Source organism: Aethina tumida, chromosome 6 (genome assembly GCF_024364675.1).
Source record: "Aethina tumida isolate Nest 87 chromosome 6, icAetTumi1.1, whole genome shotgun sequence".
NCBI lineage: Eukaryota > Metazoa > Arthropoda > Insecta > Coleoptera > Nitidulidae > Aethina > Aethina tumida.
The window spans coordinates 19,472,866-19,500,824 of record NC_065440.1 but is presented as its reverse complement, the minus strand read 5'-3'; the positions used below and the strand labels follow the sequence as shown (position 1 = coordinate 19,500,824).

The 27,959-nt window shown below is 36.5% G+C and overlaps 6 protein-coding genes across 12 annotated transcripts; 2 read left to right on the top strand and 4 right to left on the bottom strand.

The window, feature by feature from the left end:
• Nucleotides 1-123: 123 nt before the first annotated feature.
• Nucleotides 124-5,643, top strand: LOC109600186 (serine/threonine-protein kinase Tao). 2 transcript variants are annotated; one of them, XM_020016278.2, is made up of 6 exons: nt 124-500; nt 1,368-1,715; nt 1,792-3,829; nt 3,922-4,080; nt 4,141-4,259; nt 4,335-5,643. In XM_020016278.2, the coding sequence occupies exons 2-6, from the start codon at nt 1,483-1,485 to the stop codon at nt 4,468-4,470; spliced, it is 2,685 nt and encodes an 894-aa protein (XP_019871837.2). In that variant the 5' UTR covers nt 124-500; nt 1,368-1,482; the 3' UTR covers nt 4,471-5,643. The 2 variants fall into 2 exon arrangements, with proteins under 2 accessions (XP_019871837.2, XP_019871836.2); XM_020016277.2 differs by having other exon boundaries at nt 1,352-1,715.
• LOC109607051 (DNA-directed RNA polymerase I subunit RPA1) lies at nt 5,632-11,866 on the bottom strand. Of its 2 annotated transcripts, none has more exons than XM_049969189.1 (20): nt 11,725-11,866; nt 11,464-11,655; nt 11,234-11,410; nt 10,999-11,181; nt 10,540-10,940; nt 10,345-10,482; nt 10,151-10,285; nt 9,872-10,092; nt 9,686-9,815; nt 9,406-9,628; nt 9,232-9,346; nt 8,984-9,176; nt 8,430-8,929; nt 7,801-8,380; nt 7,588-7,742; nt 7,310-7,532; nt 6,818-7,251; nt 6,426-6,765; nt 5,910-6,366; nt 5,632-5,850 (listed from the first exon to the last, which is right to left on the bottom strand). In XM_049969189.1, exons 2-20 carry the CDS (start codon nt 11,645-11,647, stop codon nt 5,732-5,734), a joined length of 4,908 nt encoding a protein of 1,635 aa, XP_049825146.1. In that variant the 5' UTR covers nt 11,648-11,655; nt 11,725-11,866; the 3' UTR covers nt 5,632-5,731. The 2 variants fall into 2 exon arrangements, with proteins under 2 accessions (XP_049825146.1, XP_019879135.1); XM_020023576.2 differs by having other exon boundaries at nt 11,464-11,672; nt 11,725-11,731.
• A 199-nt stretch (nt 11,867-12,065) lies between these two features.
• Nucleotides 12,066-13,907, bottom strand: LOC109607047 (DNA primase large subunit-like). The gene is made up of 4 exons (XM_049968588.1): nt 13,372-13,907; nt 12,934-13,310; nt 12,374-12,884; nt 12,066-12,315 (listed from the first exon to the last, which is right to left on the bottom strand). Exons 1-4 carry the CDS (start codon nt 13,634-13,636, stop codon nt 12,134-12,136), a joined length of 1,335 nt encoding a protein of 444 aa, XP_049824545.1. The 5' UTR covers nt 13,637-13,907; the 3' UTR covers nt 12,066-12,133.
• Nucleotides 13,908-14,606: 699 nt separating this feature from the next.
• LOC109607048 (protein I'm not dead yet-like) lies at nt 14,607-18,968 on the bottom strand. 5 transcript variants are annotated; one of them, XM_049968534.1, is made up of 6 exons: nt 18,853-18,968; nt 18,675-18,787; nt 17,622-17,687; nt 16,069-16,445; nt 15,356-16,015; nt 14,607-15,300 (listed from the first exon to the last, which is right to left on the bottom strand). In XM_049968534.1, exons 4-6 carry the CDS (start codon nt 16,411-16,413, stop codon nt 14,668-14,670), a joined length of 1,638 nt encoding a protein of 545 aa, XP_049824491.1. In that variant the 5' UTR covers nt 16,414-16,445; nt 17,622-17,687; nt 18,675-18,787; nt 18,853-18,968; the 3' UTR covers nt 14,607-14,667. The 5 variants fall into 5 exon arrangements, with proteins under 5 accessions (XP_049824491.1, XP_049824492.1, XP_049824490.1 ...); XM_049968535.1 differs by lacking the exon at nt 18,853-18,968 and having other exon boundaries at nt 18,675-18,789; XM_049968533.1 differs by lacking the exons at nt 18,675-18,787; nt 18,853-18,968 and adding an exon at nt 17,990-18,066.
• A 226-nt stretch (nt 18,969-19,194) lies between these two features.
• LOC109600153 (mitochondrial import inner membrane translocase subunit Tim22) lies at nt 19,195-20,016 on the bottom strand. The gene is made up of 3 exons (XM_020016240.2): nt 19,529-20,016; nt 19,390-19,462; nt 19,195-19,341 (listed from the first exon to the last, which is right to left on the bottom strand). Exons 1-3 carry the CDS (start codon nt 19,910-19,912, stop codon nt 19,256-19,258), a joined length of 543 nt encoding a protein of 180 aa, XP_019871799.1. The 5' UTR covers nt 19,913-20,016; the 3' UTR covers nt 19,195-19,255.
• A 97-nt stretch (nt 20,017-20,113) lies between these two features.
• On the top strand, nt 20,114-21,882 carry LOC109600152 (zinc finger protein 184). The gene is made up of 3 exons (XM_020016239.2): nt 20,114-20,344; nt 20,399-20,560; nt 20,614-21,882. Exons 1-3 carry the CDS (start codon nt 20,201-20,203, stop codon nt 21,748-21,750), a joined length of 1,443 nt encoding a protein of 480 aa, XP_019871798.1. The 5' UTR covers nt 20,114-20,200; the 3' UTR covers nt 21,751-21,882.
• The last annotated feature ends 6,077 nt before the right edge of the window (nt 21,883-27,959 follow it).

Sequence of the window (27,959 nt, the reverse complement as noted above, 5' to 3'; positions counted from 1 at the left end):
TACGGAAAATTATAAATAATTTTATCGAGGTTGGGCCACTGAACGATAGATGTCGCCATGGCAGTCGAGAATTTAATGCAGGAAAAACAGGAAGTCCATGTATCGGCGTCGAGTTCGGGTGGGGCGACGGTTTTTCGTATTTCCACCTCGACCGAGAAAAAATAATGTTGTGATCCCGTAGGATCGGCGGTCCTGCGGACCCGAACATCCCGTACGCTGAGCGAGGAGTCCGAGACCCCGAACGACAGGCTGTGTTGCGTGACAGGGGTACACACATTTTGAGGTTAGCGCCAGCGAGTGACAGTGACAATACGGCTGGTACGGCGATCGTTCTCACGCCGTTAGCGCTCCGCAAGGCGAACCGGACGAATCGGCCCGTCCGCGGGACGGGTGCACCGTTCGTGAATCGGCACGCCGCGGCTTGTGTACGTGCAGTTTTGGTGGTTTGGTGTTGAAGAAAACGGCACGAATGTGAAACCGTCCGCCATCTTGGAATATCCGTAAGTTTTTTTTTGTTTTTCCTTATTCCGTGCATTTGCGATTTTAATTTGCCAAACGGCTGAACGATATTGTTCGTTGATTGTTTGATGGAACGAGGGTAAACTGTGTGGGGTAAATTGGGGGAATGGGAGAATTATGTTTTGCCAACAATTTTTGTAGCTTTGTTATGGTTTTGTTGTGGTTCCTTGTTTTTGTTTATTGACATGTACTGTGGCTTAGAAATTTTAACATTTTGAATCTCATATTCTTATTTTCATAATTTGGTTACAGTCTTCGACAATTTTGCGTTAATAACGTAAAATCACAATTTATTTGTAAAACTCATTTCACAATTTTTCATGTTTTTGCTACTAAAATAATTTGGTTTGTTGTTTTGTATGTTTTGTTTAGCATAATTTTCTGTCATGAAAACATAATATTTTGACGTTTCTATTGATTCTTCTTCTTCTTCTTTTTTTGTTTTGACAATTGATACAAATTAATATAGATTGTTTATCTATGAATCAAAGTTGATAAAAGGGTGGCCTTTTTATTAAGAAGAAAGTAAACAGTTAATAACAGTTAATATAACTAATTTTTGATAATTGTTACTTTGACAAAGATTAATTTGTGTAAATCTATAGAATTGTAGTTTGTGGTTTTTAATTTTATATACAAATGTTAATTTTTTGTTCTTACAAATATTAAATTTTTAATATAAGAGATGTTCCATTTTCTTACTAATTGAATTTTTTTATTGTAAACAAATTGAATTGTATCTATTATTATTATCACATTTGTTTTTATAAAATTGAAATTTATTGAATAATAAAAAATGTGGTTAATTTAATTAGACGTTACCTTCTAAAAGAAGGAGATTTCCACAGGAAATGCTGACAATATAGCGTCGGACCGGCGCATTTCCGCGTCCCTCAACACCAGATCAGGACGATCGACTAAAAAAAGAGAGACAACAGCGAAACGAGACAAGAAGGAGAAAAAATGGCACCGGTACCGCGACCGGGAAACCTCCGCGATCCCGAGATCGCCGACTTGTTCTACAAGCACGATCCGGAGAAAATATTCGAGGATCTGCGTGAGATCGGACACGGATCGTTCGGTGCCGTCTACTACGCGAGATGCACCATCTCCAAGGAGATCGTGGCGATCAAGAAGATGTCCTACATGGGGAAACAGAGCCTGGAAAAGTGGCAGGACATTTTGAAGGAAATCAGGTATTACTAGTTCTGTTCGACAGTCAAAATTGATCAAGATCAAGATGATTAATTAAGAGTTGCGTCGGTTTTTTAGGTTTCTGAAACAGCTGAAGCACCCCAACACGATCGAATACAAGGGTTGCTATCTGCGGGACAACACCGCCTGGCTGGTGATGGAGTACTGCGTGGGCAGCGCCTCCGACATCATCGAGGTGCACAAGAGGCCGCTGCGCGAGGACGAGATCGCGGCCATCTGCGACGGCGTGCTCAACGGTCTGAGTTACCTGCACGGCTTCGGACGCATCCATCGCGACGTCAAGGCCGGCAACATACTGCTGACCGAGAACGGGACCGTCAAACTCGGCGATTTCGGCAGTGCGTCGATCAAATGTCCCGCCAATTCGTTCGTCGGCACCCCATACTGGATGGCACCGGAAGTCATTCTGGCGATGGACGAGGGTCAGTACGACGGCAAAGTGGACGTCTGGTCGTTGGGCATAACGTGCATAGAACTGGCGGAACGCAAACCGCCCTATTTCAATCTGAACGCGATGTCCGCTCTCTATCACATCGCCCAGAACGAATCGCCGACGCTGTCGCAAACGAGCGAGTGGAGCGACGTGTTCAAACACTTCGTGGAGGCGTGCCTCCAAAAGTCGCCGTCCAGTCGGCCGGACTCGACGAAACTGCTCAAACACACGTTCGTCACGCGGAACAGGTCGGTGAACGTGCTCGTCGATCTGATACAACGCACCAAGGCGGCCGTACGCGATCTCGACAACCTGAACTACAGGAAAATGAAGAAGATCCTGATGGTGGAGAACTGCGAGACGGAGAGCACGATAGACATGGACGAGCCGGCGGACGAGCACACCGGCGGCGACAGTTCGAAGAGCAATTCCGCCACGTCGGAGCACAGCGTGCATTCGATGGGCGTGTCGGCCAGCAGCCAGTCCAGCAGCACCAACAGTCTGCCCGCCGGCATGGAAGACGGCACGGCGAAACGCAGCAAGGCGATGAATCACGTGGCCGCCGCGATCGGCGACCACGGCACCAACAATTTCGCCACCATCCGCACCACCAGCATCGTCACCAAACAACAAAAGGAACACATGCAGGAGGAGATGCACGAGCAGATGTCCGGCTACAAGAGGATGCGGCGCGAACATCAGAGCGCCCTCTTCAAGCTGGAGGAGAAGTGCAAGATGGAGATGGAAAATCACAAGAACCAACTCGACAAGGAGTACGAAAGCTTGCTGATGAACTTCAGCAAAGAACTGGAACGGCAACAGATCAAGCACCAGCAGGAGCTCGACAGGAAGAAGAAGCAGAACAACGCCGGCGAAAAGAAACTGATCAAGGACATCACGCTGAAACACGAACAGGACCGTAAGGCGTTCGAGACGCACCGCAAGAAGGAGTACAAGGCGACCAAGGAGCGATGGAAGCGCGAACTGTCGCAGGACGAGTCGACGCCGAAACGTCAGCGGGACGCCACCCTGCAAAATCAAAAGGAGAACCTGAAACAGATCGACATGCAAGAGGAGCAGAGACTGCTCCGCAACCAGAAGGAGCATCTCGAACTCGAGACGAGAAAGTTCCGCAGAAAAAAACTGCTGGCCTACCACCAGCTGGAGCAGGAGCTGCTCAGGCAGGAGCTGAACAAGCGGCAGAATCAGCTGGAGACGGCACACAACATCCTGCTGCGCCATCACGAGAAGACGCAAGAGCTCGAGTACCGTCAGCAGAAGACGGTGCACGCGCTGCGCGAGGAACAGGTGCGCAACCAGCACGACACCGAACAGGCGAACCAGACCGAGTACATGAAGAGGGCGGAGCGGGAGCTGCGCAAGAAACACGCGCTCGAACTGAAACAACAGCCCAAGTCGCTCAAGCAGAAGGAGATGTTGGTCAGGAAGCAGTTCAGGGAGACGTGCAAGGTGCAGACGAAACAGTACAAGGCGCTCAAGGCGCAGATACTCAGCACGACGCCGCGCGACCAGCAGAAGGTCATCATCAAGAAGCTGAAGGAGGAGCAGCGCAGGAAGCTCGCCCTGCTCGGCGACCAGTACGAGCAGAGCATCGCCGAGATGCTACAAAAGCAGTGCATCAAACTCGACGAGAGCCAAGAGGTAACTGTTACGTTTTACCCTCTTATCTTTATACATTCAGTTGTACGCGATTGTGTGAATGTGAGCTAATCACAGTTTTCGTTGAAACACAGTTGCAGTGCCAGCAGTTGAAGGATAAGCTCCAGTACGAGATGGAGATGTTGATCGCGTACCAGAGCAAGAATAAGATGCAGGCGCAGGCGCAACGCGACAGAGAAAAGGAGGAGTTGCAGACGAGAGTCAACCTCCGGAAATCGCTCCTCGAACAAAAGGTAACGGCTGTTTTCGTAGGTGTGTCGGAAAGAATATATTTCGAATTGAATTTTCTTCAGATGGTAATCGAAAACAAGACTTTTGTGGACGAGCGCAGCGAAAGGATCAGGATACTGCACGAGAAACAGGAGAAGGAATTGGCCGCGTTCGACGACGAATCGGTTCAACTCGGTTTCAGGTTTGTGTTACGATTGTTGCGATTCTGTAATTGTAATCGTACTGTCCAGTTCCAAATAATGAACGTTGTTTTCAGTGCGTTGGCGATTGCGGAAATTTCCCACGGAGATTTGTCGAGGGATTTGTACGACGACGAGGGCAGTTTATCCGGTTCGATGTTGAGTTTGGCGCGTAGCAACAGTTCGACGTCGTTTCCGCCTAATTCCGTTTAATTCGGGAACAGGATGCGGATGTGCAATATGCGGAGATTTTGGGTTTAATTGTGGTTGGTTTTGTATCTGGTTGAGTGCAACATTTCGATAATTACTATTATTATTTTTTGTATATATTGGTGGGACTGCGTCCGCATTGATATTTCCTGTTAATTTGTATTAAATAATATCAAGTGTATTAATTTTGTAATATATATAAATTAATTAATTTTTAAACATTTACCATTACTCCATACATGTTTTACTTGGCATCTTTTTTCTTATTCGATTTTTTTACTATTACAATTATTTTTATCTATCCGGACCACGTCCATTTTCATTTTGTAATTCAGTTTGGATGTACAAACCTAAAAATATAAGTTATTACCTATTATTAAACTTATGTATTAAAAATAGTGAAAATAAAAAAGACTAATAATACCAAAATTAAATTTTAATGGTATTAGAAACGCTTAAAAATGTAATTGTATCGATTATCCATTCATTTCTTTCGCCCCACTTCACATCAAACAAAAACAAATACAAATCCGGAAATTACGTAAAATTTAATAAAATTGGTGCTTTCAACGAAGTCGCATCGGTGTTGAATCTACTGCCAAATTTTTCCGATTTACAATTATTTTAATTAGATAATAGGTACGAGAACGTTCATGATTATGTGTTGTACCATTTTTGTTTTTGTAAATTATTTATTATTATAAATTCCATTGTAATTTACATACAATTTGTATATAGGCTTTTTAATAATGATAATATTAAACGAAAATGTCACCTTAATTTTTTTAGCCATATAGCTAGCGTATATAAAAACTAAGGAATCAAAAAACGTTCTGGTTTCTTTTTCTACCCAAATGAATAATTAATTAATCAATTAAAAAAAAAAGACAAATAATAAAAATCACGAACACAACGAAAAGAAGTAATTGACTCGTTTTCTAAACCGGATCTTTATTATTTGTTCCATTTTAGTCAATGTTAATAACAAATTTGTATATATATTTGTTGAAATTAGTACAATTTTCCGGCGAAGAACCAGACGAATATAAATCCCAAACTCATTATTGTCAAACATAGTAAATTTAATTCAATAGACCATTAGATTTTTTTTGTCTTATTTTACCAATCAATCAATCAATTATAATTTCATTGCAATAAATGATATGCATTTTTAAATCTTTGTCTTTTATTCTTAATAATAAAAATATGTGTTTTATTAATTATATGTAATACGTTGAATGCTGAATTATATATTATATATTCATTAACTTTTAATTAAAGTTGACGGAAGCTTGTAGTTTAAGGTGAAACAACCAGTTCCTGTGTTACAAGGTTTTCCCACCATCAGACAGCTGGAAGGAGTTTGTAAAGTGTCTTGTTTACCTGGAAAGCAAGTCAACAGTTATATTAAAGTAAAAATTAAATAATTTAATTATAATTACCTCTGGCACACGCAGCTTTTAGGAACGTCAAAGAAGACTCGAAACTCATCTGTTGAAGCGGAGACGCACTACTTTCCATTCCTTTTCTGCTCAAAGGTTCGTAAGTACCATTGTAAGTCATATAATCAGCAATCAAAGATAAATGTCTAGGATCCACTTTGATGCCATACACGTTGAACACGTCCTTAACTTCTTTTACTATAATTTTAGCAGCTGCTTCTATCCCATAGGTCTCGGCCATTTTATGAATGTCGTTGCAGTACATTTTGTTCAGATTTAACAGTTTGTTGTACTTGAACATCTCCACGATATTTATACCGTCTGTCCTGAGGGTCAGAACGTCATCTTTCATGTAAGTTATTGCCCGCCTGATTTGTGACGTTTCCCAGATCACCGATTTCGAAGCAACTTCTTTCAGAATGTAGGTCAAATCCAGCTTTTTAAACTTTAACGGCAACTAAAAGTGAATTTGCTATTGCAATAAACCAAAGTTCCTAAAATGTAACCAATACTTACGGCGAACGTGATTTCACACCACAAATGATCCTTTTTGTCCTCCTTGTAGTTTTGGGCGTAATTAAAGGCCCCAACAATTTTAGACTCTTCGTCGTCTTTTTTGTTTAAATCGTTTTTACTCTCGCCTTCCTCTTCGTCGCTTTCGATTTCCCGTTCTTCCACATCGGGCTCTTGATCCTCGCGCTCCTGTTCGTGTTTCATGGTCATTTTCGCGTCCTCCGAGTCCTCCACCTCTTCATCCGAACTGTCCTCGTCCTTTTGACCTTTCGATTTTTTATCGGTTGATTCATCATCGCTGTCCTCCGTGTTTTGCGGTTTCTTCTCCTCCTCCATCATCACCCTAAAATGAATTACGGCCGTTATAAGGGTGGGACGAATCGTTTGCAACTTACAAATTCGATTTGATCTTCGAATACTTCATGATGGCGGTGAACATTTCGGCGAAGAAACGTTTCCGCATGTGCTTCAATATCTGCTTGGGCTTCACGCAGAACTCCGACTTGTAACATTCTCTAGGCAGGAAATTGAACCTCACCGTATATGTGAACTCCCTTTGCGGTTGAATGGTGAGCGTAGAAGTGACGTCAATGTACTCCAAAACATCACTGACCACAACTCTGGTCAAAATTTGGCGTAGTTCTTCAGCTCTTTTCTCCAGATTTGGAACTTGGAGGAAAGGTACTTCCATGGATGGAGTTTTAATGCTTTTCGATGCCATCATTAGGATTTCTCGTAGCCTAGGAATACCGAGAGTTACGTTCATGTCACCTCTTCCAGCGAAATGGAAGGTGTTCAATGTCATTTGAGTTGAGGGCTCTCCAATTGACTAAAATAAATTTAATTAATGTTGCGGTAATATTATTAATAAATGTTTTTTTAGTTACTTGTGCAGCCAATAAACCGACTGGTTCACCAGCGGAACAGTAGCTTTGCATTGTTTTCAGTTTTAAAATGTTCTCGAACGTTTTCTTATCCTTTTTCTTCAGATTTTTGGTATTAAATTTGTCGATCAACTCTTCCATTCGTTCGTTTATGGACCCGTAGTGACTGTCTGCCTGGTACAACGAATTCAACGGGTCCGGGCAAGGTTCACATTGTTTCCTAAAACTGTACAAGACATTAATGATAACACATGAATTATTACAATAAGTTGCCTGCTTACGATTGTTTAAGGTCATCGTCAGCTTCACGCCACAACTTCATCAACTTGTCCCTGCTTAAGTTCATTTTAGCTTTCACCGCTTTGGTGAAGAGCGGAAATGCGCTGGTTTTATGTTTCACGTTCGGATTGCCAAACGTCTCCCTCCATGCCTTTAACTAGAAACAACCATTGAATAAAAATTTGTTAATCAATTAGTTAGTAAAAGACGAGAACCTTGTCGTGGTGCTGTTGTACTTGTTGCACAACCGGATCTTTTTCTAAAGTTTTAATTAATTTTTTATCATTCAAAACTTTTTTGTTTTCATTCAAAAATCCCAACTGTTTCTCATTTAAAAACTGAGCCTTGCTAATTTCCATTCCGTCCTCGCCATACATGAACTGCACGACACTTTTGTCGCTGTCTCTCACAGTCATGTCGTAACCGACATGCAGACCTTCCAAATGCTTGATCAGACACCTTTGAAGATAACCACTTCTCGACGTCTTGACGGCGGTATCGATCAACCCCTCACGCCCCGCCATGCAATGGAAGAAGAACTCCTGCGGTTGGATACCGGTCATGAACCTGCCGTCTATGAAACCGCCAGCGCGAGGCGAAAACTCGAATTCCGGAAAGCTGGGCAGGGACTTGCCCGAGATCATCACCGGCGGACGTTTACCCTCCAACTCGATTTGGCCGAGTAGGCACGAGATTTGCATCGTGTTCACGGTGGAACCCTTCGCACCGGATTGGACCATCAGTTGGAGGTTGTTGTGGGGGAATTTCGTGATCAAACCGGCCGGTAAACAGGCCCTAAAACAATTTAATTAACCAACTGACTGATGCGAATGCAAAGTGTTACTTGTTAATGTCGTTCGTGTAGGAATCCAGAGCACTTTTGTATTGCCTGTCGATTGTGGCCCTTATTTTGGGATTCGTGGCCGTTTGTTCCTCAATTTTCTTAACGATATCCTCCTGTTTGGTGCCGACCGGTAAACTTAACGCCGCAGTTATCGTTTCCTTACCGATTTTCCTAGATCTTTTAATGATCTCTGTACGTATTTCGTCAGCCTCCGCCACGGTCAATATATCTTTGACTCCCAGAGTGAAACCTTCGCGTTGCAAAAAGCCGGTGAACAATTTGGCCAGACAGCTCAACAATCTGATGGCGTAAGTGCCGCCGTACAGTTCGTAAATGCAGTGCACCAAACCGTAGGCGGTCGCTCCGTAATGCGTTTTATCCAACACTCCTACCAGCAATTCGCCCTGTCTGATCACCACTTCGGCTTCGGTCATGTCGTTCGGGTGCTTGTGCGGCGTTCCGCCCGCCTTCCATTTCCTCGGAGTCGCGTTTTCCCACGCCTAAAATTTATCAGGTTTAACACTAGTAAAATTAAATGACCAAAACTGTGTTACTTTGGCTGGGATTTTAGTGGTGGACGTCATGTTTAATGGCTCCATATCTTTTGGTATTATGTTTAAAAGTATAGTTGAAAGTATTTGTTTTCCCGAATACAGCTCGACGGGTTTTAAAATGGCAGGCTTTAAAAGTTTTATTTTTGAGGTTTTGTACGCCAGAGCTTGGTAAACCAGCTGTTGATAATCCATTCTGAAATCGATTGTTATAAACAATAAACTCTAACTTAAACTAAGTGAAGTGTAACCTGTTGAAAAATCGTCCTCTGACCGATATTTTCATTCCGGCAATCATGTGATCCTGAATGAGACCGCTCAACGGACTTCCATCTTTAGGTACCAAATATTGATTGCTTACATTTGCTGAAAATATCAAAGTTATGTGAATCATCCCATATATTAATTAATAACTTGTATAATACCTAAATTGTATCCTTCACTTCTTGCCAATTCGTTTTGCGGAAAATGGGCATTCATTTCGTCCCCATCAAAATCAGCATTGTAAGCTTTGCAATTTGCATAGTGCAAACGTAAAGTTTTCTCTCCTTTTAAGATACGAGCTTTGTGTGCCATAATTGAGGGCTTGTGTAAAGTTGGTTGTCGATTCAATAATAAAACGTCTCCGTTTTGTAAATGTCTGTGCACCTAAAACATTTTCCATAAATACATTCCATTTGAAATATTATAATTTTGTTGAATTACAATTTTAACTCCCTTAAAAGCTGTGTCTTTATCTGGAGTCAGAAGCCTCTTAAATATACTCTCTTGTTGTATGGCGTTTGAAGTATTAATCCTAATAATTTTCCCATCCTCAAACTCCACCATTGTGGCCCTAAATTAAACAATTAAAGAGAGACCTTCTAGCATACATTGATTGCAAACAATTACCCAGGATGAACATTTGGTCCATTCTGAATCAACTTCCGCATCTCCTGCACGTTCCACGACGTCACAGGAACCGGATAAGTCAGGTGTTTAGCGAACGTCTCCGGAATGCCGATCTCGTCGATGTTCAAATTCGGATCAGGCGTGATTACGGATCGGGCTGCGTAATTGACACGTTTTCCCATCATGTGCATACGAATCACTCCCGACTTCTTTTCTATTATCTAAACAAAATAACAAACAAATTTTAGTTCATGGTGGGATGAAAATTTGGAAAGTTACTTGTTTCAACCCGTTTCCCTCCTTCGAATGCACGTTTTCTTTGTCCAATAAACCGTTCACGTCGTTCTGCAACTCCTCCCAGCAATTGTTGAGCTTTTCAATCGCCGTTGCACCTCTGCAAGCATTGTACAATTCCTAAAAAAGTATAAACTGCAAATTTTTGTTTGTTTTGCTTTGTAAGCATTGCCACATACTTTGGCTTGTGCAGAAACGTTTTCCGCCTTATTTTGTACAAACCCTATAATAGTCTTTAATGTTAAAATATCAAACAAAATTTGCTTGTAGTTTTGAGTCTGGGGATTCTCCATGATCCTATCATTAACAATATTTACCTAAAAATTTCAATTATATTAAAAAACAGTACAAACAAATTAATAATAAAAACATACAGGTCGAACATTAGTTGGTGGCACAGGGATCACTTCAAAAAAGAACACATCAGTAGGATGTTCACATTTAACTCCATTCAAAACTGACAAAATATGACCCAAAAACTCCTCTTCTTCTGCCCAAATTTGTCTCATGTACCTTTTTGATTCTTCAGGTGTCACATATTTGGATTCCATCACTTTTAATTTGCTTGCAAGTGATGAGGTATTTGCATCATGAGATTGTTCTAGTTTTGGTGTGGTTAAAATTATTTTGTTCTTCAATATTTTCATTGGATTTATGGGAGTTTTACAATGGATGCATGATTTTCTGGACTTCACTTCTTTTAACAACCCATTTACAAACTGATTCCTTAGCATTTCCACGTTTTTGTTATTGAATGTTTTATAATCATTGTCAGCTAAAAGTTTAATGATGATTAGTATAATGATACAACTAAAAATGTAGTTAAAACACACAGGAATATTTTTCAACCAAAGTTTCATATTTATTAATGCATTCAAGCTTGTCTTCTGGAATGTTTTCAATGGTTTCAAATTGATTAATTAGGTCTGTAATTACATTATCAACTTCCTGAGCTTCAGTCACCAAACCACAATTCAACAACTTTAATTTAATCACCAGCGATTTTTTTATATGTCCTAAAAATAATCAACTTAAATGTATTTATAATTTAAAACTTATTTTGTTTACCTGAAATTTGTAATTTGTAACAAGACAAGCAAGAAATTTTTAAAATGGTCGCAATTATTTTATGAAACAAAGGATTAATTAAGGGTAATGGCAAAGAAATGTGACCAAAATGTCCTGGACACAGATATGAATTTTTATAGCATACACCACACGGATCACTTTTTTCACTCATAGGACCTAAAATATATAATTTAAAACTTTATATATTAGTACATTTTTATTAAAATTACCTAATCTTTTATCATATAAACCACCAGGAACAGGATTGCCCAGGGTATCAAACATTAAAGGAGTCAATATTTCAACGACGCTCAATTTCTTGATTTCCTCCGCCGTGAACATCGAAAACGTTAAATTCTCCGGATTCAGATGTTTAGGATGTAATATATCAAATCTATGACCCGTTTTGGCCATTTTTGCGGCTACAATTTTAGAAAACCTTGCACGTTTTAAAAATATAACCTATCAATTAGTATATTTAATTTACTTACTGTGAATATGAACGACAGCACAAAATTAAAGTTGTAATTGATGGAAAATTTAATTTTACGTTTATTTCAGAAGGTTCTCCAAGATTCTATCGGTTAAAAATGTTTAAAAACAATGTTTTTTAAAGGAAAAAACAACATGCTAATTGAGGTTAGGTATAGCCAACCATAAAATTGTGCCCAGTGTCGCCAACATTTTTTATATTAAGTAAATTAATATTAGATATTTTCCAAATGACCAATGAAAAAACTTATTACATTTATAAAAACAATTTTTAAATAAAATATAATTAAAAGAGTGAGTATAAATAAACTAAGATTAATTTATTAACTGATTGAAGGAACCTGTTTTATCGACAGATTTTTAAAATTAAAAAAATTTAATTCACATATGTAAACAAAAATAAAATATTTATAAAAAAATATCTTCAATGTCAACAAGTTCTGTATCACAGCAGTTGGAGCTCTCGAAGAAATACGATTGTGGATCGTTCACAGGAAAAACCTTATCTTTCCGATTAAATTGATCGTAGAATTTCATACAAGCGACTTTATATTTTCCTTGCGCTTTTAAATTTAATATCTCGTCAATTCCTACAAAACAATTACAGTTATCTATTGTAAAATTAATTGAAACTTATAACAAAACAACCTGAAAAATTGACTCCTTCATTTCGTAACGTTTGTCGAAGTTTCTCTCCATCGAAATGCTTAAAAGGACAGCCGTGATTGTTCCTAGGACCGACCGTACTGTTAATTATTTCGTCACAAACACTGGGTGAGTATTGATTGTGAAAACCAACCAATTGGTACACATGTTTAAATAAATATTCATGTCTTTTTGCGTATATTTCTTCAGGATATTTTAACGTGTAGTAACGACGAAAGTGAGTTAAAGCTTCATCTGAGGACATTCCTATGAATTTTAGAAACTTGCAGTACTGTAGTTTCATATCATAGTATAAATGATTGTTAGAAATTAAGTGATTCAGTATATTTTTCATGCATAACGGAAAATGTTTCTTTGATATTTTTTCAATGTTTGAATCTGTTATCTCAATGTTTTGTATGGCAGTTTCAGATCTTAGTTCTTTTACTAAACATAAATTGTTTATTAAATCTCTTATTGTCCTTCTAATTTGTGGCAAAAGTTTCCCAGCACTCTAAAATAATATGAAATTAGCGATAACAATAAAATAATAAATTTCATACTTGTAACGTTTTATGAAAGTCCTGCTCCATAAAATGTAGAAGCACATAAACCAAATCTCGTTCGGAAAACACAGTCTTTCCTCTTCTCAAATAACATTTTCGGTTCGCCACAATACCAGGAACTTTATTAAAGTGCGCCGTATAAAACGAGTGATCAGTACTGTATATTTCATCAGATCTGGCGCTCGTACAGAACCTCAAATCCTCGCCAAAAGTCAAAGTTACCAACCAGTCTTGTTCCTCTATATCCTTAAAAATTGCGTGATTGTTGACAAGTAGTTTTCGTTCTGTTTTTTCCAGGTTTGTAAAACGCCAACGAATTAATTCTAATTCTCTCTGCACAAAAAAGTTCCGCAACTCATTTGATTTGCTATAAGCTACAATGTGTATTATAAATTATACAACTGAATCAGATAATTTGGTAATTTGATTTGGTACCAAAAGAAAGTGTAAGATGAGAAATAGTATCATTTTCATTTGATTCTTCTTCGTTTTCTTTTTCCAATAGTATTTTTTTGTAAGTGCGTAGGTTTTTCCTGGTTATTTCTCGATGTATGTTGCGATTCCAACCTTTGGAAAAGGGAGGGAAGCGTACAGAAGCATTTCGTAAAACCGCGTACAATTCTAGACGTTCTGAACATATTTCTTCTAGCTTTTCAAGCCGGATTTCTGTGACATTCGGTAGATTTTCGTAAAAATTCATTGTTCTGTTATAAAATGTACTTTTGTGGTTTATTTTTGTATTTTTTAGGTAAATAACACAGTGACATAATTATAAATTTGTGACTCTCGTGTCTTATTACTTATTTTTTACATTCGAAAAAATAAATAAAAATAATTTGCCCATTGTCTTTGGTTTAATTATTAAAAAGGGTTAAATTTTAAATGTTTGTAAACACAAATGATACATAACCTAACATCTTTAATTTAGTACTAGTTAATATAGAAATTTATTTTAACTTCTTATAAGTGGGTATTTGATGGGATCATAGAGATGGCACTACCAATTTAATTTTAAAACTTTAAATAAATCACCATAAATAATATAAATAACAACTGAAAATTGGCTCGTTGAAATTACAGATTATTTATCAGATATTTAATAATTCTTATTAAATCTCTGTCGTTTAATAAGAATTATTAAGTCTTAACTTTGAAATATTGTTGGCAAAGGAATCTGTTTTATGTATTGTATACGATTACGTTAGTGTACTGGGAGGTGGCAGTGTCAACAAACTTTTAATTTTTGATTTTTAAATAATGAAAATATGATTTTTTGTATTTTCCGAAAATTTATATATATTTATAAAGGAAAACAACTTTAAATCGGAGATTACAAGTTGTATATGTCGTTGTATCCCGGAAGGATACAATTAATTTTTCCTAGTTGTATTGATATAACAAATTATAGATTAATCTATAAACATTAAATAAATAGATCATCAAAATGAAAATTTAAAAAAAAAAAAATATATATTTAACAACGTTAAATGTAATAGAAATGTCATTATTTATAAAAATAGGTGCAAGAAACTTTTTGTTCTATACAAATATATTATTCTATTGTATATTGTATTGTTTTAGTTTTCTTCAGAAAAATAATAAATAATCAGTTTTAATTTGAATTTTATTGAAAAAATATATTAATAAAGTGAAAACTTTGTAAAAAATTATTTATCTCCTTTAATTTATAAATTACATAATACAAATAGTCCAATCGGAACGTCCCCGGTGTTAAGGTTTGGCCGCCCATGCCGGAAATGTGTTCAAATCCCAGGCCAGAGGTCCGAGGAACGGATACACGAGGAACAAAACAACAAGTGAAATGATCGCCACTCCCAAACCGGCCTTGACCATTTCAGTCGACGACATGTTACAGGGGGCGGCAGCGATCGCATTCGGCGGCGTCGACACTGGCAAACAATAGGCGAACGAGCTGCACAGGGCGGCCGGCATCATCAGATAGAGGGGATGGATTTTGGCGACGACCGCCACTTCTGCGAGCACGGGTAGAACGACGCTAGCCACCGCCACATTGCTCGAGAACTGCGTGAGGAAACAGGCGAAGGTGCTCGAAATTACCATCACGTACACCTGTGGTAGCTCGGCAAGGCCGTGCAGGTGATCGGCGATCAATTGGCTCATTCCTGATGTTTTCGAGGCTTCTGCTAGGGTGAACCCTGCTCCTAGAAGGAAAATCAGTCCCCAGGGCATCTTTTGTTGGACCACTTTCCAAGTGATCAGGGCGGGCGAAGCGATTTTCGGACGTTTCGTTTCGTCTTTACTGAAGATGTAGATAAAATCTGGCTTTGATGGCACTATAAACAGCAACAGGACCACAATTAATGCCGCCGTGGCGTCTTCAACCTACAAACAATCAAATGAAATGAACAATAAAATGATGATTGATAAAATGATTTACTTTGTGTTGGGTGATCAATTCGGCCCATCCGGTAATGAAGTGTGGCTCACGGAAGAACCAGAGCAGTACTGATAGTGCGAACAGAGCTGCAACGGCCATTTCGTGAAACGACATCGGTCCTAACTCCGCGATTTTTTGCTTGATCAACTTCCTGGCCACCTGCTCCCCCTGTTTACCAACCCGAATCTTCTTCGCATCCGCCGAATTCGGTCTGAACAGTCCCATGAAGAAGAACTGCAACCAGATCAACGAACCGTACATCATCAGTAACATCATGGGAACGTTAATTGTCAACCATTTGGAGAATTCGAGGCCCGGTCCTTTCGGAAAACGAATTTCGAAAATGCCTTTGAAAGCCAAATTGGTACCGCTTCCGATTATGCAACCATTGCCGCCTATGCTGGCGGCGTAAGCAGTAGATATGAAGTAACACATCGTTGTTTTGGTGGGACGTTTCGGCTCGTTATCCGGATGCACTTCTTGGCCTTCCCTCGAGGTTTCCTCGTACATTTCCCCAATACCTTGTTCCTCTAATTCCTTGAGGGTTGCCTCAATGATCGGTATCATCATGGCCGTTGCTGCAGTGTTCGAAATCCACATAGAAACCAGCATGGTTACGGTGACCAAACCGAAGTTCAAACGTCTAGGACTGCAGCCGACCTTAAACCAAACTAACTTCAACATTTCACCCCAAAATGAATCGGCACACGTACAATTTTAATGACGTATAGTGCAACTCGCGTGTGGAGTTTGCAATGTTCTACGGCGATGGCGATCACCAAACCGCCGACGAACATCATGTTCGTCTCCTTGAGATAACAAAGAGAAACTTTGTCCGAATCCAATACGCCCATTAACGGAAACAGAACCATTGGTATCAATGAGGTGACCGGCAGCGGCAACGCTTCGAACACCCAGAAACCGGCCATCAGCAGGACCACGTACAGGCATCGCAGGGCGGCCACATTGTCGAACACGAAAACGGGCAGCAAAACCAGCGGATAGACGAAAACGAATATCGAACGCCAGTAGATTCGGATGGCGTTCAGGAGCATCATGGTGGTCGACGACACTCGCTCGCACAATTTCACTGCGAACATGTTAATTGTTAGTGTGCAGTCACCATAACGGTCAACAAGTAGTGCGAAGCTAGCTTAATGCATGTTTAAACTTGCACATTAAGCTACATTCACATTGTAAAGTGGAACTTGTATCTTGCAACTGGTAAATTAGACAAGGTTCATAAAGTGAAAATAGAAAATTTACTTGTTAATTAAGCTGGATTCACACGACCAATTTACTTGTCACTTAACACGATTAACAGGTGTATTTATGTTCGGCGCCCAGCTGAAGGTACAACGGTGAAACGATCGCCAATTTGAGATCGATAGTCCATAACAAATGGCGAACGGATGTTAAAACGAACCGGTGTCCCGACGTCAAGAACTGCTGGCGCATTTTACGTACTGAACTTGCTTGGTTCTTTGATTATTGCTTTTATACCACGATTGTGGTTATCAGTTTGTGTCTGTTACGAGATTCATGCGGATTTTTATCGTTACGTCTGTCGTTGAACCGTGTCAAGGTTGTTCGAACTTTGAGGTCCTTATCTGGATTTCGTGCGTGATTTTGGCATGATCAGAACTTATCTTTTGTTTGACAGTTTCGTTAAGTTTGACAGGAACGAGCTGTCAAAGTGGATAATAAAGGTACCTAATTAAAATGCGTGTTTTGTTGGTTAGTAAAAATAGTTATCTGCATTATTTTTAACTCGAATAGACAACGATTGATTCCAGACAAATCGATTAAAGATTATCTGAAAGTTCTTTGAACGATGAGGCAATATCGGCGACGTTTTCCTCATGCGACACAAATTCAATAGATTTGAGGTCAAAACCAAAAATAAACATGACAAAAACTTCATTGAATCGCTTCACCATTTTCACAAACAAAAACGTAAACAAATTAACATGAGATATTTATCAACAATTTTTTTACATACAAACGTACATATGTATAAATACAGTTATATAAAAGATGAAAAAGAAAAATGACACAAACATTGGACTTTGTTTATATTTTGGGTCGGCGATAAATTAGAATAAGGTCAAGTGCAATTAATTCGGAACGTCAATTAGTAGCTAAAATTGAAAAAATATTAATTTATGTGCGCATGTATTTGTACGTTCGAGGCACGTGCACAAAAATTTCTACACAATTTGTTTGTTTAGCTTCTGCCGTTAGTAATAAATGTGGAAATACTTACGTTATAAAATCGAAATGTTGTTCACTTTTTCTCGTACATTTTTCCGGATGAGTCGTCGCCTGAAAACTGCAAAACAATCGCGACAATAAATTAAGACAACGTAACGATTATTTATTACTATTAATGTCTTTGTTTCGAATGCACCATTTAATGTAAATTACGTTAAATAATTTCGTTCCGGTGCAGCGTTTATTTAATTTTTAATACGAACGGAAGCGTGACACTTTTTCGGGTCGTCTTAATTCGAGTCTCTTTCGTCAATTAACTGACCAGAATGAACAAATTAACATGATAACATGGTGCTCCTTAAAATTGTTGTTTGCGGTCTTTCGAGAACATAATATTTACGTTTCAATTAATACACTCACCGCATAAATTCGGACACAAATAATAAATGTAAATTATGAACGGGCCGGACCGGTGTTGCGGTCGGTTCGGACAACGGACCAACACTGTGTTGTTTTTACCTTCGGAACGGCCGCAATTAAATTTATACAGAGAAAACGGCCTCGGAATCGATCAATCAATCATTCTTCTTCATTTCTCCTCGTTGGAAATGGTACAGTTCTGTTTGTGTACGATATTAAATATAATTCTTCTGGCACGTGTGAGTGTTTGAGGAAGATTTTTTCTTGTTAGCGACCACTTAAATAATTAACACCAACAACAAGTGTGTTAAAATATTCCATTTTCTAGCAAAATAATGTATCATTCGACATGAAAACTTGGCAATTTGTTGTGTAATCCGACAATCGTAGTCGATTAAAGTTTAATTACAATTATTGAAAACGGTCGGCCTCAATTTTCGCACCATAATTGCTTTTAATTCGCGTCGATTAATTGTTTTATGTAACCAGTGCGGCCGGCTAATTTTTGTCGGCACGTCAATGGATTTATTTATCTTTTACCTGCACAATAAACAAGGGGAAGACGCGACCAATTACGCGAAACTGACTGGCCTTGGGTTGCGCACATTTTTACCCCCTTTTTTTAGTAGATTTTTTCTGCTACCAAGGCCGAAATTATTGTTATCATGCTGTATCATTTATTTACCTGCTTATTGCTGCACACAGACAGACACACGCACGCCGAAATATAAAATCACGATAAGAAAACAAACAACAAAATGAGATTGCGATCGAAATAGTCGGACCGGTTGGTAGATCCTGCAAGATAAATGACCGTTTCGTAATGTGGCTGCAGTTTTAACAGCATCCGAACTGAAACATACCGAAACGCAGTGGCGCAACCTTTTCGAAAATGCTCTCGCCGTGCTCCATTCAGTGTTTGCGTTTGTGTTGAACGAACGTTAATTGCACAACGCACGCACATTTACATTTTATTTACGTGCGTCTCATTGTCCGCGTCGTTTCGTTGTCTGTCTTTTTATGTTTACCGTCTTCTTTTTCTCCGACTTTGGCAACGTTGTTCTTTACCGTTTTTTTTTTTTCTCGAATAATTCATTTTGTTTGCATTTTATTTGTTAATTGTTTACTGTATGGTTTTTATTTATTCTTATATTTTGTTCTTTATAATTTTACATTGTCCTTTACAGATTGAATAAAACAACTAATATTTGTATAAATTTATTACTAATAACAAAACAACAATAATAAATAATCTAAAAAAATGGGTCAAAATCTTGAATGCATGTAATAGTCTATGGCAGTTGAGAAAAGTGCAAATCCTGCTGCTCCAATGACTCCAGCCTTAACACCAGCTAAAACAAACTCGGTTATTATTGTTTAATTTCAGTTTCATTTCTAACCTCTTAATCCAATTAGCCCGCCTGTAACTCCACCAGACAAAGTACCATTTTTCCAATCACTCTTCCCCCTAGCCTAAAACAAACAAAAATAATAACATTCAAGTTATACAAATCAACCAATTTATCTCAGTTAACGTACAGTCTCAATAGTGCATTCGACGGCAGAAAAAAGCGCCCCAATAAGGGCGAAATTTTTCGCGTAACTCAACGTGGTGGTTTTCATCTCCCTGAACACCTGTCGCGCAGTCTGCTGTTCCACATCGGTGACTGATGAGGGACCAATGCTGGACGAGAACAGGCCGATGGCGGCACCCAATCCGTAACCGATGACGCCGCTCATCACCGTCTTGAACGGGCAACTCTCGAAGAAGGCCTCCACCATTTTCTCTTCGTTCGTTTTGATCGCAACGGGGCCCAGGTTCTTCGGTATGATTATGTTCTCCCTGTACCTGTAGTTGTTGCCGACGAAATAGTTGGTCAGGTATTTCCATTCCTCCTGTGTCAGTTCGCGTTTGCCGTCCATCGTTTCGGTAGTGTTTTACGTAAAAATTGTGTTTGTTAATATGACATTTTTTGGTTAGAAAACAATCTAACCTGACTTTTAACGTAGAAAATGTACCTACATTAGTGAGAATTACTAGAAGCTTATAATTTTATTTTTACACAAAATAGGATACTACATTTGAACTAGTGGTGGGTTACGTGATGGCGGAACAGATGTCGCTGACATCGTGTGTCAAACTTTGACGTTTTGTGAAGTCAATAAATAACAGGCACAGCGTTTCTGTTTTTTGGGTTTGCGGGGGCCCAAATGTCGGGCTACAAGCGGGTCAGCTTCTACGAACTGTGTCGATTGTGCGCCTCCAACAATCAGAAGGATAAAACCCACATATTTCAAGAGGAAGGGCGCAAAATACAGCTGCAAAGCAAAATCAAAACTTGCCTGTCACTTTCTGTATTTCAATTTTGTTTGTGTGCCGATATATGTTTTAAATAAGCGAATTTTTAGGTGTACGAGAATGATTTCCTGCCAAAAGTCGTTTGCTCGAAATGTTTACAGAGTTTGGAAACTTGTTATATTTTTCAGCAAGAATGTGTTGGCTCTGAAACAATGTTGTCCACGTACTTTCGAAACTTCCGTTGGACTGAAGACTTTAAAAAGTCCGGAAAAGTATATTTCAAACAACTGTTCCAAATTCTTATCACCAGTATTAATTGTTTAAGGTATACATCAAAGATACGAAAACACTGAATCAACCAGAAGAAAAGCAACTACAACAAGCACAACAACAATCATATGCTGAACCACAACAACAAGAACAAAAACAGAGTATTCCAGTTGAAGCAATTCCATATTTTACATTACAGTTACCAACAATTGTTACAAATCCCTCTGTTATTAATAAGAGTCCCCCCAAACCTGAAAATTTGGAAACAAAACTTCAGAACTTTGTGACAAAGAGTAAACCTGAAGTTTTAAGCAATGTTGTTGTCAATTCAAATGGAGAAGTTTTAAATATTTCCCAATTGTATGAGTTTGACAATACTATTAATCAACAACAACAACAGCAACAGCAACAACAAATTAAAAGTAGTTCAAAAAAAGTAACCAAAAGAAAAGACGTGAATATTGATGATTCTGTCATCAAAATAGATTTGACAGAGGAAACTTATGAGAAACAAGTCAAAGGTGAAACAGTACAAAAGTACAATTATAATATTGTAAAGCCAGTGGAAAAACCTCAACAAATTAACACTGTGATTTTGAATCAAGACGTTAATTTTCAACCTTACTCAACAACCACAAGCTTGTACACACAACCACAACCAAATTTAAATGTAGTGAGCAATCCAAATGGTTTGAATGTTGTGCAAGAATCATCGACTGTAAACCTGAACGCGCTAAATCAAATGTCCGACATGAACCAGAACAACTACAGAAATTATTCGGCGCAAAAACCGGCGCCCGACAACAATCCGACCGACGAGAAAACCCACCAATGCGACATTTGTAAGAAATCGTTCAAACGTCGCGAACACCTGTATCAGCACGTGAAACTCCACACCGGCTTCAGACCGTACAAATGCGACAATTGCAACAAGGCGTTCGGACGCAAGGAACACCTGCTCAGACACATGACGTTGCATTCGGGCCAGAAGAACTACAAATGCGTGGTGTGCGACAAGAGCTTCTCGCGTCGCGACAACTTGCTGAAGCACAAGAAGACGCACGACAAACAGAGCAACTTCACGTGCGAGATATGCCAGAAGCAGTTCGTGATGAAGCACTACTACATCGCGCACAAAATAACGCACGGCGAAAAGTTCCAGGTCGCGTCTTGGGATTTGATCAAGACTTAGATTTTAGTACAAATTGCGAGTTTCGTTTCTTTCGTTGATGCTAGTCACTAGTATTTATTTTAACTTATTTATTATTAGATTGTAGTATTTATTTTGTACAATAAACTGTCTGTATGACGCGTGTTTTATTTATGTTTTTTTTTATGTCTTAAATAATTGCTGCGAGGAAACAGAAAAACTTCTATTTTTTGGCAATTATAATAAAATGCTACAATTAATAATTGTTTATTATTATTTATTCGTTTTTTTAACAATGTTATACGTAACAATAATTAATTTTATAAAAAAGAGTAACTTAACTTTAATATTAATTTAGTAATATATAAGATTTCGGAATCTTATAATAAAGTAAAATATTAAAATTTTGCTAAATAATTATTATTGTGTCTAGGAGTTAAAGTTTACAAATTGATTATGTTCTGCTGATTGTGAGTAAGGGCGACGCTTGACTTGGCTTGATGCCTAGATATTCGGGAGACATAAATGGTTATCCTCTTTGGGGTTGTACACAAGTTAAACAATTACAACTAATTTGTCCTTGTTTATATTTTTTGTCCATATTACCATCTTGTAAATATTGTATTAAATCTTTTTCTGAATCTACGCTCACATTTTCAGCGGTACATTTTAGTAGTGCTTTTTCATATTCTTCATCATTTTGAAATTTTATCTTATCACCGAACGAAGAAATTATTTTTGATCTAATTCTTAGTTTAGTTTCGTAATTTAAATTCTTATTTTCTAATAAATAATTCTCAATGTCTTTTCCTTTTTTATTTCTTTTGTCAATAGTTAAAGAGTTATTGATTAAAATATATATGAAATCTATTTCTGAATCGTATTCAGCTTCTTTAATGGCAATCATCAAGGGTGTTTCTCCATCTTCATCTTGTTGATCAATTTGATTTTTTATCTCATCGCCGAACAAAGATTTTAATTTTAATGCAAGTTTTATTTTGTCTTCGTTTCTTAAAGTTCTGTTTATAGATAAAAAATGCCAAATATTTTGTCCTGTTTTATATTTTTTGTTAATATTTGTAGAGCGTTCAATTAAAATGTGTAATAAATAGACTGCTGAATCGTATTGGGTTTTTTGAAGAGCCATCATGGACGGTGTTACTCCATATATATCTTCTCTATTAATGTATGTAATCTCATCACCGAACGAAAAGTATATTTTTAATGCTAATTTTATTTTATTTTCATCATTTAATTCACAATTCATAAATAAATAATGCCAAACGTTTTGTCCTTTTTTATTTCTTATGGTAAGTGAGTGTTGTTTTGTGTAACCTATTAACGTATTTATAAAATCTAGATCTGTATCGTATTGCGCTCTTCGAATAGCAATCATCAACGGTATTTGTCCATATTTGTCTTTTTCATTAATTTTATTTTTAATCTCATCCTTGTAACGGGTAATTATTTTTAATGCAATATTTATTTTATTTTTGGAATTTAAAATCGTATTTTTTATTAAATAATGCCAAATGTTTTCTCCTTTTTTATTTTTTTCGTGAATATTTGCTCCTTGTTTGAGTAAATAATTTATTAAATCCATTTTTAAATCGTATTTGGTTCTTTGAATAGCAATCATCAACGGAGTTTCTCCATCTATATCTTTTTTATCAATTTGATTTCTTATGTCATCATCGAACTCGGAAATTACTTTTGATGCCATTTCTATTTTACATTTGTCATTTAATTCCGAATTCATAAATAAATAATGCCAAATATTTTGTCCTTTTTTATTTTTTTTGTTAATATTTGTGGAGTGTTCGATTAGAATATTTATCAAATCTATTTGTCTGTGACTTGTAGCTTTTTGAATAGCAATCATCAACGGTGTTTCCCCATCTTCATTTTCCTTATCAATTTGATTTTTTACCTCATCACCGAATAGAGAAATTATTTTTCGTGCTATTTTCATTTTATTTTCGACACTTAATCTCCAATTTGTAATTAAATTGTGCCAAATATTTTTTCCCTTTTTATTTTTTTTGTCAATATCTGTAGAGTGTTCGATTAAAATATTAATTAAATCTATTGCTGAAACATATTGTGCTCTTTGAATAGCAATCATCAACGGTGTTCGTCCATGTTTATCTTTTTTACCAATTTGATATTTATTCGCATCACCGAGCAAAGAAATTATTTTCGACACAATTTCTATTTTATTTTTGGAATTTAATTCCCAATTCATAAATAAATAATACCAAATTTTTAGTCCTATTTTATTTTTTTTGTCGGCATTTGTGTAGTGTTCGATTAAAATATTTATCAAGTCTATTTCTGAATCGTATTTGCCTGTTTGAATAGCAATCGTCAGTGGTGTTTCTCCATCTTCATTTTCTTTGATGTCAATTTGATTTTTGATCTCATCAATGAACAAGGATATTAGTTTCGTTGCAATCTTTATTTTATTTTCATCATTTAAACTCGAATTCTCAATTAAATAATGCCAAATATTCCTGTTTTTATAATCTGACTGTAGTAAATTTGCTTGGTTCTGAATTAGAATATCAAAAATAAATTGAATAGATTTTTCTAAATTCTGATTATTAGCATGTTTCATTGCAAACATTAAAGGTGTTTGGCCCACATTATTCTTTGAATTAATATAATTTTGATGGTGTGATTTTATAAATTTCGGTAAGGCGAGATTAAGTAAATTATGTGAATCGTATCCAATTTTTGTCGCTAATAGGTCCAATATATTTGCTTCATATTTATTATTTGCATTATATATAACATCAGTCGCTCCATTTTCCATTAACATTGATATCAACGACGATTGATTTTCATTATCCGAACTCCAGTTAAAAATTGCAGTTTCTAAAGCAGTTAATTTAATATTATTTCCAGAATAATAAGGTTCGTTGATTTTAAACCTGTTTCTATCTAAGAGTGACTTCAGAATTTTTCTACTTCCATGTCGAGCACAAATGTTTATAAAAGAATAACTTGCGACCTTTCCCAAATTATCGGAAGATAAAACTTCATTCTCGAAATCATGTTCGGTAATTATTTTACGAAATTTATAATTCGTTTGTAAATTATCGAATATGTTGATGTAATCGTAAACGCCAGAAATAAATAATAATTCTTTTTCTGTTTCTTTGCTCCTAACAGAGAATCTATGTGTGAAATACTTAATTAACAGTTCAAGAAAATTAAACGATCTTGTGCATATGGCGAGTTGTACTGGGTACTTGTCCCAACTATCTTTCGAAAGCTCAATGTTATTATTCTTTACAGTGTCTAATATTCGATCCAGAATTTCTTCTGGACATGTAAATTCCGTTTTTCTTTTATTAACAGTTAATAATTGTGTGTTTTGTTCTTTGAATATTTCAGAATGACGTTCTCCATAAGTTGAAATAATATGCAAAATGGTTCGTCCGAATTTATCTTGTTGTTTTAAACAGTTCTCATCGTTTAAACATTTTTCAATCAGTTGATGGTTTTTAGTTAGAAAAGCAAAATGTAATTTCAAATGTTTGCAAAGAATAATATCAAAAAAGTATTTTACTTTTAGTAAGTCTTCTTTTAATAATTCGTTAAGAATATTGGTTGATAATGTACTTTCATCAGCTAAATATTTGGCGCAAAGAAATTCGGCGTACGTTTTGTGTACAAATATTGGTTTATTATCTTCATTAAATCCGGTTATTATGAAATTTGTCTTGTTATCACGTTCAAAATCTGAGATGGTCTTAATTAATTGTTTTTCATCAATTGATAAATCTTTTAATGAAGTAGAATCTAATAAAATAGTACAGGCAAATTTTTGAATAAACAATTTTTTTGCTACAATCGTTTGATTTAAATGCTTCTTTAGAAATTCTTCATAAAGGAATAAAATGTTGATTTCATCCTTCTTTTCAAAAAAATCACTTATGCCAGGAAAAATGTCGACCACATGTTTTATCTGTAAAGGTATTCCTATAAGGGAGTCCTGCACATTTTTATTTAATACTTCAATCATTTCATCTAATTTGTCATTCTCATCACTTTTGTAAAATTTTTGAAAGAATTCCTTCTGATCTTCCGAGGTAAACGTTAATAAGAACAAATCTAAACAATCGCAATTTTTTAAAAGTCGACTTAATTTATGCGTTCTTGTAGAAACCACAACATCCAAATGCAACGACGATAAATAATTAATGACTTCACAATTTAAATCTGCTTCATCGAAACTATCCAACAATAACACCAATTTTTTTTTCATTGATATTATGTTCAACGACGGCTTCTAAAAATTTTACTAGATATTCATCGTTTTTATCATGTGCCAAATGTTTGGCAAAGTAAGTTATAAAGGTCTTCCCGTTTTTTTCAAGTTCATTCATTTCTCGAAAAGTTAATGCCAAATTGAAATATAACGGTAATTTTCCCATTTCCATACATTCCGATTGAAGTTGATATTCCATTAAATAACTTTTTCCCATTCCAGCATCTGCAGAAATGATCTTCACTAACGTATTTGCATTATTTAATATTTCATTTTCTTTTATTATTATTTTTTCTGTATATTGTTCTAAATCTTTTTCACTTCCTTTCTGATAGTAAATTTTATAATTTTCTCCAAATTTCACCGCACAACAACATTTTCTTGAAATTGATTGAACTTTGTCTCTGGTTTCCCTTGGTGACAGTTTCGAATTGACAACAGAAGTATTTTTGTATTTCGTTTCGTCAGCAAGATACGTTTTGATATCCAACTCAGAAACATCATGATGAATAACAAATAAGACATCATGCTTTTTAAATACAGATTTTGTTACTACGTCAGTTTCCAATGTTCTTGGTATATAGATATCCGGGGTATCTGTTAAATTAGTAAGACTTAACGAATTGTCTAATATGGATAATAAAATGGCCGGCTTTATTTTTTTTTACAAATGAATCATCTTTTCCGATCATTTCTAACAGTGTCCTTTCCTTCTTTCCAACATTTATTTTGATAGTTTCCAAAAGGCAGTTCTTCACTTCGGTATTAGTATTTTCGAATAAATCTATTTCTTCAATATTTTTGGCATATTCAGGCAATTCCTCTACATTTCCAGCATGCAATATAACAATAGGTCCTTCACGTTCTTTATTTATTAATTTATTTATAGAATACATGATTTGACGTTTATTTTCCTCGTTAAAATTAATCATTATTGGGCATTTACCAATTTGCCAAAGTGTGATTGCAAGATCCTTAAATGTATATGGTTTCTTCTTTGCTGACAAATATTTTTTTATATCATTTTCTTTAAAAAGAGTATTAATATCTTCTTGGGGAATGTTTACTTCACAATCGAATTTGTTGCAATTTGAATTTTTTATTAAGTATTGTTTAATTAAACTATTAATTAATTCTTTATATTTTTCTGTAACAATTATTAGTTTATACTTTTGAAAAATACTTTCGAATAAATTGATTATAGAATCGTTTAAAAAGAATTTCGAATTGTTCGAAAAAATAATAGCTGGTCTTATGATGCATTCATTGAGAATTGAGCGTACATCATCTGTGGTAAATGGTTCCGTTCTTCCAATTACAGATCGATCAAAATAATCAAAAATTGCTTTGATCTGATCTTTGTTGGGCACAATTTTGAAATTCTTTGACAACATTTCAATGTCGTTGGTGACAGAATACTGCCTGGAAAAAATGTATAAATTTTTAAAGAAATCGCTGGTATTGTTTAGATTTTTTAATTGGTATATTTCACCTCTGTCACTTTTAAATTTGTCTATTTCTTTATTATTTGACTTGACTTTTATCATATCTTTAGGAGTGAGCACTTTGGCATTAGAAAATACTACAACGTTAATTTTAATAAGTCCGTCATCAACGTATTGTTTGTACTTGGGCAAAATAATGTTATTATAAGTGTTTTCATATTTGTCGAATTTAATAGTGATGTTTCCTTTATCCGCTTTATGTTTTAATTGCACCAAAAATAATTGGTCATCAGTTAAAATGACAATGTCGTCTAAATCGCCATGATCCTTGGCGTTGAACGTGATGCGTGGATTCTTTTTACGAAATTCTTCATCCAGAGCGCAAATTATTGCAAAATGGGTTAGAACCAACACTTCAAACCGGTCACCCAATTTTGCAGCTTTCTAAAATGAAAAAGTTTGATAGATCGAATAAATTTTCTTCATAATGTTCCAGTACTGTACAAAAACAAAAATAGAAACTTACCCCA